General features: G+C 42.6%; 1 protein-coding gene across 1 annotated transcript in view; it reads right to left on the reverse strand.

Annotated features, from left to right (window-relative positions):
- The window catches only part of LOC109924402 (von Willebrand factor A domain-containing protein 2-like), a 69,624-nt gene extending 58,089 nt beyond the window's left edge, over positions 1–11,535 (reverse strand). Inside the window, exons 1-2 of the mRNA XM_048606179.1 lie at positions 11,402–11,535; positions 5,761–5,864 (exon numbers count right to left, since the gene is read on the reverse strand). Coding sequence (XP_048462136.1) covers positions 5,761–5,864; positions 11,402–11,535 — 238 coding nt within the window. The remainder of the gene's footprint in view (positions 1–5,760; positions 5,865–11,401) is intronic.
- Positions 11,536–13,112: the final 1,577 nt, after the last annotated feature.

The raw sequence follows: 13,112 nt of genomic DNA on the forward strand, positions 1-13,112 counted from the left end.
AGCTTATCTTATTCTAGACAGTGTTAAAAGGAAACAGATTAACCACGTTAGTGATTAATCCAAACACTTACCCTGTTGGTATAGCTGATGGAGTAGTGGGACTCGATTACCCAGTACATTCTTGTGACAAATGCCACGGAATATTTACTTCCATCTGAACAGGGAGACGGGGCCTCCATTTAACATCTGAACCAGAATACAGCACCTCCAACAATGCAGGGCCCCCTCTTTACTGCACATGTGTGATAATCTTTCATATACTCAAGCACTAGAGTGGGACTTGAAATTATTAATATGTGACTTAGAGGCAGGAGTGCTACCAACTGTGCCAGTTGCGTTTGAACAACCACAGCAAAACAGAGCCTGACGAGGGCTGGTGCACAAATCACACAGTCCTACAAAACATAAGTACAATGAGAGGCGTGCTGTCACATGAACTGTGGCATGCTGGCTCAGTGGTTAGCACTGCTGCCTCACTGCACCGGGGACCTGGGCTCAATTCCATCATTGGACAGTTGTCTGTGTGGATTTTGCACATTCTCTCTGTGTCTGTGTGGGTTTCTTCCGACAGGCCAAAGACGTACAGGTTAGGTGGATTGACCATGCAAAACTTTCCACAGTGTCCAAGGATGTACAGGCTAGGTGTGTTAGCCGTGGGAAATGCACGGTTATAGGGATAGGGTAGGGGGTTGAGTCTGGGTGGGATGATCTTCGGAGTGCCAGTGTAGATCTGATGGCTGAATGGTCTGCTTCCACACCGTAGGGATTCTATGATTTCTATGAAATGTGGTACGGCAAACTGTTAGTATTCTGAAACAATGGTTCCACAACCTGGAGCACTCGAAAGGGGTTTTGTAGCAATCAACAGAAGATGCATCAAGGTTTGTGATTGTCTGGTGAGTGATGCACAGCCCCGTCATGAGGGTAGCCCTTGCCGCCAGCTATAAAATGAGGAGCTGAGGAGTATGAGGAGGCAAACAATAATGACAGCAAGGAAAGGTGGGAGGCATCCAAAATTGACCTTGCTGGTCTAATTACCCATGAAGGACTCAGTCAATTGTGCCACCAGGAAATGGAATTTCCCATTCCACAGCAATCCCACAACTTTTTTCTTTGTTCATAGTTCCTCACAGCACGTCTTGGCCACAATGCAAAAATAAAAGCTGTGAAAACAAACAATTGGGCATAGATTTTAAAGTGACTACAAAAAGAAATAAGGAAAATCTTTTTTATTTCACACAGTGAGTAGTTAGGGTACGAAATACACTGCCTGGAAATGTGGTGCAGGCAAGTTTGATTGAAACTTTCAAGAGGGCACTGGATGAAAATAATGTGCAAGGTATGGGGAAGAAGGAGATTGGCTCTAGGTAATAATGTTCATTTATTGAGCTGGTGCAGGCTCGATGGGCTGAATGGTCTCCTTCTGCACTGAAACACACATGATTCTGTAACAAACATGGCAAATCAAGTTGTTACAAATAAAACCCTATGAAGACTTTTCTGTCTAACATTTCCTGGACAACTTTCCAAGTAAGTAAGTTGGAACTGGCTAAAGTCTCTGCCTCTAACTGAGAGCTGGAGACTTTCTTACAGGGTCCCATGGAGCGGGGGAATTGTCCATTAGGATTATGAACTTCCCATGCAAATTCCCATGGGATTAGCTCATCAGGTCCCAACGTACATCTCTTGTCAAATGTCTAGTCTCTGAGTTTGTGGAGACTGGAAGTTCTGGGCCAATAATTACCTTTGCAACTTTGGAAATCCTTTATCCTTTAACTATTTGACTTCTAAAGTGACTCCAGACGCACACTTTTAACCATCAGACTATTTTTAATGTGGAATATTCTAAAATCCAATCAGAGAATTATATAAAACCTTGCTTTCTGGATGCTGGTACTCATCTTTTTCTGATACTGTTTAGTGCTGAAATAAAAATAAAGAATCTCACACACGGCGACTTCTAAAAGAGGAAGAAAGGCAAATTAACTTTATAGGCATGATTTTTCATCAGAGTTAATATTATTATGTAAAATAAAATACACTGTGAAAAACTATAATGTGAAATAGTTAGCAATAGCCAAATTTAAAAGCATCCACTTGCAAGGTGAAATCATAACTCTTCAGTCATCACTAGTTACCACTATTCTGTTTTACTTTGTGAGCTAATAAGCTAATTGATGGAATCCAAAAAGCATTTATGGTGAACTGTCATGGAATATGATGCAACACGATATATTAACCATCTACAGCTGTAGTTACCTGTAACTTGACTTTATGTAACACTGTAGTCTTTGGCTCTCCAAATCTGATCAAAGACTTGCTAAGTCAGTTTGCTTCACTCTTCATTGCCTCCTGAAATGGTCTAGTAAGGCTCTCTATTGTATCAAATCATGGCAGGATAAAACTAAGCAGACCATGCTTTTTCAGCCTAGGTTTCAAATCATTATTGACAAAAGCACATCCGGACCAGTGAACTTTGCAAAACTCGTCCTCACTATCATCGGTATGAAAATGCAAGAGCTGCGCCTAGGACAAATTGAGCTTAGAATAGAGATACATTCAGAATCTTACCAATCAGACACCATCCCAGAGTTGTTCATCACCATCTCTGGAGGACAGACAGGATAGACCAACAGCACAACAGATGGCAGCACAATTATATACAGTTGGCTGAAAGTAGTCATAGGAAACCTAAACATCAGCTCCAGACCCCACAAAATCTCATGGCTTCAGTTCAAACATAGGATACGAATTACCACCAATTACTACCTTTCACCTTCCATCAGTTGATTAGCTCCTCTTCCATGATGAACGTCCTCTGAAGGAAACACTGAGTGTAGGAGGCAACACTGGGTGCAACTCTAGGTGTAAACTTCACTGTTCAAATCAACGAATACCTCAGACATCCCACCAATGTCTGGGTTGGCTGTATACTAAAGAACATAGCTACCAGACTAGCCTCACAGCTGTTAATAAGGGAGCCAACAACAGACTAGCTTATTTGACCAGGCCCTCAACCATCTCCTCTTACAGTTAGATTTGTAATTCGAGACATCGCAAGTGCTGCCTTCATACAGAGGATGCCCTCACTAAGTCACACAGCTCTATTTATGTGCTCAAACATGTATGTACATGAGAGGCAGAGGGTTGTCAGCAGCAGGAGACTTGTATATGGAGTACCACTAAACCTGTACCTTTACTCCTGAGTCATCATCAATGCAGATGACCTAACTTCTTTCAATTAGAAGTGTTTATAAAGGACGGCAGGAGCAGTACCAATGGCAACCTGGTGAAGCTAGTGCATAATTTCCCTGCAGATTTGCTCCTGTACATCCTTCCCACTGTCGGTGGTCCAAAGACCACACCGAGCATTGTCATTGCACCTTTTTTGTTCCTTAGTGTGATTCTGTCCTTAAACTGTCTGGGACATCCTCTGTCTCCAGCATTGCAATGCTGTCCTTAGCAAATAACACCATCCCTTCTCCATTTCTTCTTTTCCTATGTTTTTCTGAATACCTTGTACCTAGGAATATTTAACACTCAGTCCTGTCCATCCTTGAGGCAAGTCTCTGTTATCACCAAATGTTAAATTTTCACATGCCAATCTAGAGCCCTCCCTCCTTTATTTTATTTATTCATGGGATGAGGGCATATCTGGCTAGGCCAACATTTATTACCCATCCTAGAGGCAGTTGAGAGTCAACCACATTGCTGTGGGTCTGGAGTCACATGTAGGCCAGACCAGGTAAGGATAGCAGTTTCCTTCCCTAAAGGGCATTAGTGAATCAGTCGCCTTTCCAACCAAGCATTCATCTGTGCTAGCCTTCTATTTTTGTACACAGTTGGACATGGCATTGGGGTAAACTGGAGGATGGAGGCCCCACTTACCAGTTTTATACACAACTTCCTAAATTCTGATTACAGGACCACATCTCTCTTCATTCCCAAGTCATTATTACTAATGTGGAGCTTGACCTCTGGCTGTTCACTCTCTCCCAGAAGAGTGCCTTGTAGCTAATCTGACATCCGTGACTCCAGCACCAGAGCATCCCCATACTATCCATGAGTCAAGGACTCCAGAGTTTAAATATCAGGCGGGAAAACACAACAGCGCTTCATTGGAGGCTACACTGATGATGTTACCCGGAAGGGTAATGACATGTCTGCAAACTAACAAATCAGCTTGGCAAGCTAACCAACCACAACATGAGTCACATCTCCAGCTTCAGAAATGCCTCTCCATTCCCTTAATGGATGAATCCCTAATTACAATTGTCCCTCCTGTCCTGCATACTTGTGGTACCACAAACACTCCCTTGAGGAACCAATTGTCTTCATAGGCTTCCAAAATGGAAAACTGATTTCTGAGCAGGACCCCAGGGAACCATTGTAATTTTGTCTTTAAGAATGTTTGGTGACATTCATTCCCTTTCTGCTTTGAGGCACGAAGCTGTGGTAGGGCCACCTCTCTGAAGGTGCTATCCATGTAACTCTCAGCTTTGCAGATGTGTCACAGTGACTTCATCTACCATTCAAGCTCTGAAACCTATGACTAGTGCTGCCCTTCCATCTCCTCATTCTCCAGGTATTCTACATTTGCGTCACCTTAAAGGGAAGAGAGATGTGTCAGGTCACTGGCTATTGATAATGGGTGCATTTCATGTTTAGTTTCTGAGGGAAAATGAGAGAAAATAGAGAACAGAATCTTCAGTTCTGATGTGGGGAGTATGGAGGCAGGTAGAAAATATAATGGAGCGGGGGCTGGGGGTTTGATGATGTACCAGAACCCCACCATATTTCCATCTCAACTGGAAAGAAGTTCTGGGCAGGCCAGCCCAAGATCCTGCCCCATTGCCTGCTGGGAGTACGAGAAAGAGTCAGGCCAACTGATAGGTGAACCAGTGCAGGCAGACTGGCTGCTAGTTCCTCCAATCCGAGCTAATCTGTGTTTGATTGAGAGACTGGACATATGACAAGGGGGTGGCTGCTCAGGTGTCCTCCTTAGTTTGGACCCCACAATCCCTGTCATCCGTCAACACAAAACCCTGTAAGATACTCCCACTGTTCAAGAATACTCATCTGCTCCAAGTTATCTCCTCCATTCTGGGGATCTGGTGAGTGCTGTAATGACAGCAGCTATGACCTCTTACTGGGCACTATCGTGTGCTACAACTACCAGCTTCTGTTGGAGGCCATGTTTTTCCAAACCTGGGTACTAACACCAGTAGAAAATCTGCCAAGCAGCAATTAATTTCCTTAATAACTAGAAGAGATGGCAGGCTTTCCATTCCTAACAATGCAGAACTCTTTCTGGTAATCTCAGACTTTTCAGACTTAGTTCTGTCTGCTGCCCAGAATACCGAAATTCTAGTAATATGTATTCCCAGACTGACCATATCACTGACATAATGACCGTTGCGAGAAAGAAGGGGGATTGTTATTAGTCAAGTGTGATGCCTTTACAATGTGCACATTCATTTTAGAATCCCAACGCTAGGACGTGAAAAGTCTCAGGGGGGAGTGAGAAGGTGAAGGATCAAAATGAGGAGAGAGCAGGTAGAGAGTGTGTCATTAAAAGCAACAGGAAGTGGGACAGTGCACCATAGTGATCATAGGAGAGTGGTTGGAAGCAGAAATGGAAAAGTTTGCTGAGATGGCGGCATGTTGGTTGGAACCTAGTTAGTACAATGTAAATAATGGACAATGCAAGCACTTAGCTGGGAGTCGAACCTGAGCAACTATTGTCAAGACATCGAGTACCTTCATTGCACCGATCTGTGACATGATACTTCTTGTCGTTAACGTTGCCCAGCATCTTGTCTGGGCATCTTTCCTTCTCCTGTTGACACTTTCCACCAATTCCTCTGAAACCACAGCAAATAAAACAGAGATACCCTTGCAGCTTAATTTATCTCTTTGATATCTTCAGCCAAGATTACCTGCAGACAAAGTGTACCTTTCTTTCTTGAGGTTTTGACAGCCTTTAGATAATCTCATAGAGGCTTCATATTATCACAAAATAAAGCCTGTATGATTTTTGTGTTTTGGGGCTATCTACGTTAGAAATAAAGGGAGTCATATGATCTGTTTGGAGTTCTGTCCATCAATGATCCTGGCTCGTTTGGTTTATAAGGAGGAAGTGAGAGGGGCATTGAGGCTCCTACATGCCTTACTGGAAGGAGGGGTGAGATATTCACATCTATAACTAATGACCAGGGCAGCAGTATTGACAGTGGATAAACTGCCGGTCTCCAAATTCCAGGGAGATGCTAGGAATTTCAGATTTTGTACACGGTTATGCCTTAAACTGTCTATTTAATTCTATGATCAAATTACGTTGGGTGTCCAGAGGCTAGTTAACTAGCATTTTTGCCTGAATTAAGACATATATGATTCACATTGCCATGGAGATGGACTGTAAGTCATCCCCCACTCTAGACCTGAATTCTCATCTTTCTCTGGTTTCTCCTCCATCCCCTGTCACTCTCCCACAGAGCTCATTCTGTCCAGGAGACCTATCTACTTCCAACTTCCCTTCCTGACTACCCTTGTCCTTCACCCTCCATCCCACCTTGCCATTCAATAAACTAATTTCCATTTTCAGGTGTAAAACTTTCTCCTTAAAATCTGCTGTCACCACCGCACTTCCTTCAAAAACACCCCTTTACCTCTAGCACCCTAGGAAGCCACCGTTCCGTCTCCTACACCCTGTTTCCTCTCCAAAGTACATGCATGGATTGCTGCCTCCCAACACTGTCCCCTATCTCTCCAAATATTTCATTTTTGAATCCACCCAATCTGGTTTTTGTAAATAAGTCATCTGTGGCTATTTTCTCATGTTTTGTGAACCTTTTTGTTTGAAGTAGAAGTTCTTAAAAGCTGTGTTAGCTACTGAATATAGCCCCTCAGTGCTTTTAACTCAAACTTATTTTTTCATTCAACTTCGTGATACAAGAAAAAAGAGACCTAGTCCTTTTGTAAATAATTTAGAAAGTAATAAATGTAGATACACTTATGCCTCAGTCCAAAGCTCCAAAAATACGTGGGTGGAGAAAAAGCACCTTTCATATTTCTTTTTAGAACATCTCACTTCAACCACCATCTGTAGTTAAGGGCTCTGATACCAGATTCTCTAATATTTCACATGGTATCGTTCCAGTTCTATATCATGATTGTTTTTTCATAAATGTCTGTCTAAAATTTCAGAATAATTGAAGATTCAGTATTTTAATGTCTTAAAAGACTTCACTTAGGCCTATAATTAAAAAACAAAATGTAACCATAGATCATTGAATTGTTTCTAATTTGGAAACTACAAAGGACCACTGTGTTCATAGATCTTGAAATCCTTTATGCTAAAGCTAACATCTTTCCACCGTGAGGGCATTCTAATTACCTCAATCTTGCACAATAGAATAAATAATGTTTTAACATTGAGTAGGTTGAATCCTTTAATTCTTCATCTCATCATTCTGGCTGTTAAAGTATATCATTTGTTGCCTTTATACCTTCACCCAAACTCATACTGATCATACAGGATCATAGAATGGTTTCATGCAGGAGGACATTTGTTCAGTCATGTCCATGCCAGCTCTCTGCAAGAGAATCTCAGCTAATCCCTTTCCTCATAGCCCTGCTGGTGTTTATCCATCTCCTTATTAAGAGCCATAATTGAATTTACCTCCACAACCAATATTGCACAAATATGCAAAACAGCAAGGCAAGACAATACAAGGCAGTGCTGCTGCGAACAGCAAGGTAGGATCAGAGTGAATGAGCAGCATGAAAGCAAGCGAAGAGCCTTGACATGCAGCCTGGTCCAGACCATGAGCTGAGTGCATGTCCCTGAACACAGTGTCCTTACTGTATCAGTACCTGCTGGTATGTCCCGAGATGCAGTCTTGAAATGCAGAAATATCATAGGTGAGTTGGGCATGTGCAAACAGGATTCACAGAAAATAGCATATGTTAGATGTCAATGTATCAGGATGTAGGATGTATGCAGCTGGTGCCCATGGAGAGTACCCTAACATGTTGGTGCCCAGTGTCCAACATTGAGATCCCTCGAAGCAAGTGGCAAGTTGAACATGCCAAGAGCCTGCTTTGGTATCCATGATGAGTTTTTCTGATGGGTAGTTTTAATGGCAAGTTTTGTAATATCACTACCAGTGGTGAGTTGGGCTGTTTGTAAGGCATTAACAAGCAATATTGAGCGTCAATTGAGAATTTTCCACTGCCAAGCAAGTGTCTCCCCAATTTGCTTAGGGAAAGTCAACACGATGTGGCAAGATGATGACAACGTTGAGATGGGCCTCACTGAACACCTCATCGGATTTTACCACACAATCACCATTGTCCATATCGCTCAAAGCCTGGTAAGATTTCACACATGGTCTTCAATGTTGCGGACAAACATACTATGTGATACTTTATCAAAGTCCATCCACAGAAACACCAGGAGCGAGAACAGAGCACAGCAGTACAAAACATGAGACTGGGATTTAGGACCTAGTCCTGCCCTTTTGGAGTGAGATCTCTATTATCGTCACAGCATCATATTCCCACAGGACTACCTGCATCTACCATTCACCAACTTGATTTTCCACACTCCATGCATTTACATACATGCCCTGAAAATATGGTCTGCTTTATCTTAGTCAAATGCTTGTTTTCTCTCCTAATTCTTTGTGCACCTTGTTTCTTCCCCTTGAACATTTCCTTGTGGTTCCCATCCCACTGTCAAGTTAGTTTGAAATCGCTGCAACAGCACTAACACACTGCCCCATAACGATGTTGACACTGGCTGTCTTATGATGCAGCCTTTAAGCTGATCCCATCTCTCCTAGAACTTCTCCCTTTGTCCCAGGAATCTAACACACTATCTCCCACACTATCTCTCCAACTTCTCATTCATTTGCTGTAGCTTCCTATTTCTGTCACTAACTCACGGCACTGAGAGTAAGCTGGAGATTACCACCTTTTGAGATCCTGCTTGGTAGTCTCTTTCCTGGTTTCCTAAGACATGCCTGCAGGACCTCATTCCACCAATGTGTTGGTGTAGATATGAACCATGACCACTAGCTGTTCATTCTCCTCTTCAGAGTATTCTGTAGCGTCATAATGATTCCTGGACCATGGCAGCAAAGTGTCATTCTGAATTCACAACTTTGGTTGCAGAAACCCTTCTCTCTTCGCCTGACTACCTATCAAATTCCCTGTTATTATTTATTTCTCAATCTTCCTCCTGCCCTGCAGTACACCTGAGCTAGCCCTGGTGTCAAGAACATGGCTCTGGTTGTACCAGATGAACCACTAATTACTCTGACCAACATTAGAACTGAATGCTCGTTAGTAGGAGGGATGTACACAGGGAACCCTTCAGTCTAACTTGTCCATGTCTACAAGACTTTCCAATCTGACCTAGTCCTATTTGCCAGCATTTTACTCATATCCCTCTAAACCCTTCCTGTTCATATACCCATCCAGATGCCTTTTAAATGTTGTAACCTGTTTGGATGTTCCTTGTATGCTGGTTCTTCGTTTAGTAGTTTCTGGTAGGTATCTTTTATTCCTTCTGACAAATCGTATTTTATAACAACTTTCTTCTTCTAGTTATTTGTTGGAATGGGCATGTATGTGTAAACCCTCCCAGATTACTTCTCCTGTACCTTGCTCCCAGCTGACCAATATCTTGCAAGTCAATTCAATGCTGAATCTCAGCACTTTTCCAAACCCATCAGATAATCCTGATTGTACACATTAAGGTTCACTCATTATGTTGTTGCCTGTGTGTAGATCAAAGAAGAACAAACTTTGCACGGATGATTTTAGCGCTGCCTACCCAGCAGGGATGAAACAGATTGTAGCCACCGTTTACACTATTGGTGATCCCTGTCAAGTTTGTCACAAGCACGTCAAGCATATGGAGATGATAGTTTTTTTTTAAGTCTAGAAATGAAAAAAAACAACATGCCACATCAACAATTTACCTTGACCCAAGATAGCTGCTGAGGGTCAGATGGTCTTCTGTGTTTTCTGCATGAACAAAGCATTAACTCATGTCTGAACATGTTTCCAGAAAGTTCTTAAAAATGTAAATGACATTTAGGGCAGAGTGCCCTCCATGTGGACATAGCAAGAGAAAGAAACAGCTGTTGAATTCATGTTGTCTATTTCTTGTGGGCTTACTTAGAACTTAAATTCAGATTTCATGTCTCCAAGTTGAAACATAAAGTAAAGCTGTGCCCAAACTAGTTCACTATAAATTGATGTCAATCACCCATCCGTCTCCCCATTGTGTAGCAATGGCTTTGAACTTCAAAATCATTCTGAATGGACAATAGAAATATGCATTTTATGCCCAAACCGTTTTCAGGTTATGAATCTTATTACTTCATGAGCTAGATAGGAACCAGTCAGTCTAGAAACCAACAAGACTGAGGGGTCAATTTCCCGAGCCAAAATAGCACAGACCTGCCTAACAACCAATTAAACTCAGCAGTACAATGGGTTCAAATTCATTTTCATCTGAAAGGATTTTCCTCAACAGAATCTTGGCCATAAACGTGTCTGGAAATCCTTGTTGCTAAACTTAGGGCAGCACAGTGGCTCAGTGGTTAGCACAGCTGCTTGACAGCACCAGGGACCTACATTCAATTCCAGCCTCAGCTGACTGTACAAACTCCACATATTCTCCATATGGGTTTCCTCTGGGTGCTCTGGTTTCGTCCCGCAGTCCAAAGATGTGCAGGTTAGGCAGATTAGCTATGAGAAATGCAGGGTTACAGGGATTGAGTGGGATATCCTTTGAAAGGCTGTTGTAGACTTGATGGGCTTCCACATTGTAGGGATTCTATTCTTCTTCAAAGAATTACATAAGGGAGCCCATCCAGGCCTGACTGCATATACCTTAAATAATACTATTGGAACTGATTTATTTCTTGTATTCTTTTAATTCAACTGCATTTTTTTGTGTATGTGTATGTGTATGTGCGCATGCACACATTTGTGTGCCTGTGTCTGAGCATGCGTCTGCTGTGTGTGAGTGTTTGTGTGTGTACCTCTGTGTGTGTGTGTATGCCCGCATGTATGTGTGTCTATGTGTGTGTGCCCCTGTGTCTGTGTGTGTATGTATGTGTGCACTTGTGTGTGTGTGTGTGTGTGTATGCCTGTGTCCGTGTGTATATGTGTCTGTGTGTGTGTCTGTTTATGTGTGTGTGCATGTGCGCACACACATGTACCTGTATGCGTGTGTGTGCGTGCTTGCATGTGTGTGTGTGTGTGTGTGCCTGTGTGTGTGTGTGAGTCTCTGTGTGTGTATGAGGGATGGAAAGTGTTCATCATGTTTACATTCCAGGTGCTATTGTGAATAAACGTATCTTTTCTTCTGATGTAACCTTACCTGAATACCTTGTGCTTATTACTGAAAACCACAAGTGTCATAGACTTATAGATGCTTACAGCACTCAAGGAGTCCATTTGGTCCATCGCATCCGCATGATCAACAACAATTCCCTTTTCCTGTTCTTGACCCATAGCCCTGGAGGCTGTGGTAATGCAATTGAACATCTAAATATTGTTCAAATGTTTCGAGTTTCTGAGTTGATTATGCTTTCAGGCAGTGAGTTCCAGACTACCACAACCATCTCAGCAAGAACACTTTTCCTTAACCCCCCTGTTAGCTTTCCACATTAAACCTATATTCCTGAATTATTGACCTCTCTGCTAATGACCTCTCTTCCTTTCCACCCTATCTATGCCCCTCATAACCTTATACACCTCTATCAGGCTTCCTCTCAACCTTTACTGTTCCAAGGAAAACAACCCCAGCCAATTCAATCTTCCCCGATTGCTCAGACCTTTCAGCCCAGGCAGTGCCCTCTTTCGTGTAATCACATCCTTCCTATCATGTGGTGATCATAGAGTACTCCACCTATGGCTTAATTTATAAAGTTCCAGCATAACCTCCTCATCTTGTATTCTATCCCTTGTCCAATAAAGGCAAACATTGCATATACTTTTTTAACCACCTTATTGATCTGCCTTGCTACCTTCAGGGATCTATGGATACGCAAACAAAGGTCTTTTCGATCTTCAGCATTTTCCAGGATGCCACCATTTCTAGTGTAATCCCTTGACCTGTTAGCCCTCCCAAGTGCAGTATTAGGATTCTGGATTAGAACATAGAACATAGAACTGTACAGCACAGTACAGGCCCTTCAGCCCACGATGCTGTGCTGAACTTTTACCCTAATCCTAAGGTCTATCTAACCTCCACCCCTTATAATATCATCCATATGCCTATCTAATAGCCACTTAAATGCCCCTAACGAGGCCGACTCCACTACCTTCTCTGGCAATACATTCCACGCCCCGACCACTCTCTGAGTAAAGAACCTACCTCTGATGTCTCCCCTATAGCTAACTCCACTCACTTTAAAACTATGCCCCCTCGTAATAGCTACCTCCACTCTAGGAAAATGTCTCTGGCTGTCCCCTCTAAATATACGTCTGATCATTTTGATTTTCGGATTGAATTCCATTGGCCGCCCCTCAGCCAAGCTGACCAGTCTGTTGATATCCTCTTGCAATGCTCCTCAATATTTACTACCTTAACAACTTTCTTGATCATACCCCTTCCATTTAAGTCCAAATCATTAATATACACCTGAAACAGCAAAGGCCCCCGCACTGAGCCCTACAGAACCCTGCTGTAAACAGATGTCCAGTCACAGAAACATCTGTCTATCATCACCCTGTACCTCCTGCCTCTCAGAAAAGTTCAGATTCAACAGGCCACTTTGCCTTGGATCCCACTGGCTTTTATTTTCTCGACCAGTTTGCCATGAGGGACCTCACGAAAAGCCTTGCTAAAATCCATGTGGACCATGTCAAACGCGTTACCCGCATCAATACTCCTGGTTATCTCCTCAAAAAATTCAATCAAATGTGTCAAACACATCCTTGCTTCAACAAATCCCTCATGAGTATTCCTGATTAATCCATGCCTCACAAAGTGCAGATATATTCTGTCCCTCCAAATTCATTCTAATAACTAGCCAACGACCAAGGTTAAACTGGCCTGTAATTTTCTGGTTTATCCCTTCTTCCCT

The sequence above is a fragment of the Rhincodon typus genome, chromosome 1 (assembly GCF_021869965.1).
Source record: "Rhincodon typus isolate 14 chromosome 1, sRhiTyp1.1, whole genome shotgun sequence".
Taxonomy (NCBI): Eukaryota; Metazoa; Chordata; class Chondrichthyes; order Orectolobiformes; family Rhincodontidae; genus Rhincodon; species Rhincodon typus.